The following is a 3,407-nucleotide window of genomic DNA, read 5'->3' as shown; positions in this document are numbered from 1 at the left end:
AACCTTTAACAGTCATCAAAGAAAATTTATAATCTTACCACATACTTTTATTAGCTAAATCCAAAAATAAATTGGGGGAAAATGAATATAAAAGAATTTGGAAAAAGGTCCTACAATTTTGAGTATTTAAAATTGTAGCGCAGCGTCGTTGGCACACGGGATCTTCCTTCCGCTCGTTCATTTTTTCCATTGCTTTGTGTTTGTGCTGCGTTTCTCTCTGTCTCTCTCTCTCTCTAGGGCATTGGAGTGTTGAGAGCGCGTCAAGATGAATATCTTCAGGCTCGCCGGCGATATGACCCATCTTCTCAGCATTCTGGTCCTCCTCCTCAAGATCTACGCCACCAAATCATGCTCAGGTCTCTCCCTCTCTTCATTTCACTCGCATTCCTTCCTCAAACCGATAAAACACTAATTTTTGAGTTAGGTCATTTCGATTCCACTGATCTTCTGATCTGAATTGGGGGCGGTTACTGTTTGTTTCAGGAATTTCTCGGAAGACGCAGGAGTTATATGCGATAGTGTTCCTGGCGAGGTATCTAGATCTGTTCACGGAGTTCATATCGTTGTACAACACGGTGATGAAGATAGTGTTCATTGTGAGCTCCTTGGCGATCGTCTATTGCATGCGCCTTCACCCACTCGTCAGGAGAACCTACGACAGGGAGCTCGACACTTTCCGCCACTATTTCCTCGTCGGTGCCAGCTTCTTCCTTGCCCTCATCTTGCACGAGAAGTTCACCTTGCAAGAGGTTCCTTCCTCTTCCCCTAATTCGTTATTTGATCCTCTTTCTTCTTTCACATCTATTTGACTTCTCGAGGGTTTTTTTTGTTTAGTAATGTGCATTTCTCATGATAATATAACACTTGTTGCAGGATAATTTGTGCTTTTTAGGTTTTAGGACTGTTAGATATTAAATTAGATGATTGATTGATTGGTTAATTTGATTTTGCTGGTTCAATAGGATAATCAAGGTCCAACTCAGTTTTGCTTTCGCCATTGTAGATATGAGGATCTGCGATTATGCACTCTCCTGCTGTCTATTGCTTGAAACTCTTACATGTCTCCTTAGGCAATTTTGTTACTAAAAACAATTCTTTGTAAATGGTTATTCAGATGTAGAGTTTTTCATTTCCCCTTTTGATGTTTTGTGTTGTGTGCATTTGTCAAAGCCTTCTTCATTTTTCAGGTTGAGCTGTGCTTATCTTTCGCGTGAAAAATATGATTTTTCTGTGCAGCGACTAACCTTGCATTTGTTGTGAACTAACTAGACTATGAAAACGGATTAGTGGATGAAGGATTGTTATCTTTATATATCTATGACCCAACCTGAGGATTCCAATCAGCAAATTGCATCTTGAATTTTCCAGTGCATACCCTAGATTATAATTTTGCTTGAGACTATATATGCCATCATAGTTAGAATCTTCCCATGTTCAAGTACTTATTGAAAGCCTGCAGATTCTTTTCCCATATATTTGTGCATGCAAAAGCTGTAATAGATTATATTCATCTCAACATTTTGATACTTCATTGGAAAACTGTTTAGGCTTTGTCACATATGTTGAATGTTTTGTTGCATATCCCAGTGAGCAACATCGTGAATTTGGTTGTTTACTTAATGCGAATCTATTGCAGATCTTCTGGGCATTTTCAATATACTTGGAGGCAGTTGCAATACTACCCCAGTTGGTTTTGTTGCAACGAAGTGGAAATGTGGACAATTTGACAGGACAATATGTATTCTTTCTTGGGTATGTATGCTTCTGTTGATGTTAGTTTCCGCCCTAAGATTTGCCTTATGATTTGGTTGCTTATACTATGAGCATCCACCTTTATATTTGAACAGTCACACATCAAAAGGGTTTAATTTCCACCACAATTGCTAAGAAATTAAGTCCCTGGAGAGTGAGATAATTTTTATCTGAGCAATTAGCTCTAGAAGTTATCCAGATTTGTCAATTTGAACTTGTCTCAGACTATAGTTATTATTGAGGCTAACATATAAAAGGAAATACTAACCATTTTTGGGATGCAGTGCATATCGTGCGTTTTACATTCTGAACTGGATATACCGCTATTTGACTGAGCCACGTTTCACCCGATGGATAGGTAATAAATGCTGAAAATTGGAACTACGTTTTAAATTGTGTTTCTACTCTAGTAATATTCTGACTTCTTTCTTGTTTATGCAGCTTGCGTCTCAGGTGTGGTTCAGACAGCTCTCTATGCTGATTTCTTTTACTATTACTTCATCAGGTAATGCTACTTACCCATTAAGTTAAATCATATTTCTGCCATGGCTGTACAACAAGTAGGTAATATGAAGAATTTTTTTTTGCAGCTGGAAGAACAATTCAAAACTAAAGTTGCCTGCTTGAATTAACACTAGCTTGTTTTGGATTTTGGACCATTGTGAGATGAGTAACTGCTGGATTTTTACAGAGCCTGGTATGGATAATGTATGTTTAGAGAAAGACAAGATATAAGCAACTCCACCCCCTATTCATGAGTGGGGTAAATGTATTTTTATTTCTGGCCAATGTACCCATCTCATAGCAATTCAAGATGACATGTTTTTGTTGCTTTCACATATCCGCCGCTTATTATTGTATAGCTTCTAGTTAGAGGTTGGCTGATTTTTGTTGATTGATAAGAAATTATTCCTGGCTCAGGTATTATACTGTAAGAATTAGGAGAAAAGACATTTTATCATATTGAACAATAGAGCATCTGCACTTCAACCCCTACAATTAAAAGTGCAAATTAACACTGAATTTTTTGGGTTGCATTGCCAATTTAGTCAATTATTATACTCTGCTAAACTTGCAATTTGATCTCTCAGCTATTTCGAACGAGTGTTATGTTTATTTAGAATAAGTTGTTGATTTGCACTTCTTATAAATGTAGGGGCTAAAGTGTGAAGTCTTATAATTTACATAGTCAAGTGGTTTTCTTTTTTGGGTTTTGTATTTAAATAAAAATGCCTAATTTACCAATGTAACCCGTACTAAGAAGAATTATGAAATTATGTATTTTGTTATAATTTCGTAGGCGGTACATGCGCAAAAGATTTGTATAATTTTTGCACTCTACCAACGAAAATGAAGAAAAATTCTTTTTTATTTTCGCATTCATAGCCTGAGAAAATAGAGCAAAATGTTTTTTTCTTAAATCAATGTGCTAAATTTTTTTCTTTTATGGACTAAAATGTATCGACGTCTTAGAAGGTATATGTAAAATCTAGCGCATAATAGTTTTGCAAATAAAATTCTATTACTTTGCTGCTGCTTGCAAATTTACATTGAAAAGTCGTTCCTTTTTTCATAACTGATGTGAATTTTACACCACAATACTATTGGCAAGTGCATAAAATTGTACTAAATAATAAACTTACGGTGAGTGTCAA

The 3,407-nt window shown here is 36.1% G+C and overlaps 1 protein-coding gene across 2 annotated transcripts; it reads left to right on the top strand.

Annotated features, from left to right (window-relative positions):
• On the top strand, positions 125 to 2,775 carry LOC107632165 (ER lumen protein-retaining receptor A). 2 transcript variants are annotated; one of them, XM_021120077.1, is made up of 6 exons: positions 125 to 356; positions 484 to 749; positions 1,637 to 1,752; positions 2,037 to 2,110; positions 2,194 to 2,205; positions 2,343 to 2,775. In XM_021120077.1, exons 1-6 carry the CDS (start codon positions 266 to 268, stop codon positions 2,363 to 2,365), a joined length of 582 nt encoding a protein of 193 aa, XP_020975736.1. In that variant the 5' UTR covers positions 125 to 265; the 3' UTR covers positions 2,366 to 2,775. The 2 variants fall into 2 exon arrangements, with proteins under 2 accessions (XP_020975736.1, XP_016191325.1); XM_016335839.2 differs by having other exon boundaries at positions 2,194 to 2,257.

This window comes from Arachis ipaensis, chromosome B03 (genome assembly GCF_000816755.2).
Source record: "Arachis ipaensis cultivar K30076 chromosome B03, Araip1.1, whole genome shotgun sequence".
NCBI lineage: Eukaryota > Viridiplantae > Streptophyta > Magnoliopsida > Fabales > Fabaceae > Arachis > Arachis ipaensis.
This window is presented reverse-complemented; position numbering and strand designations above follow the sequence as displayed.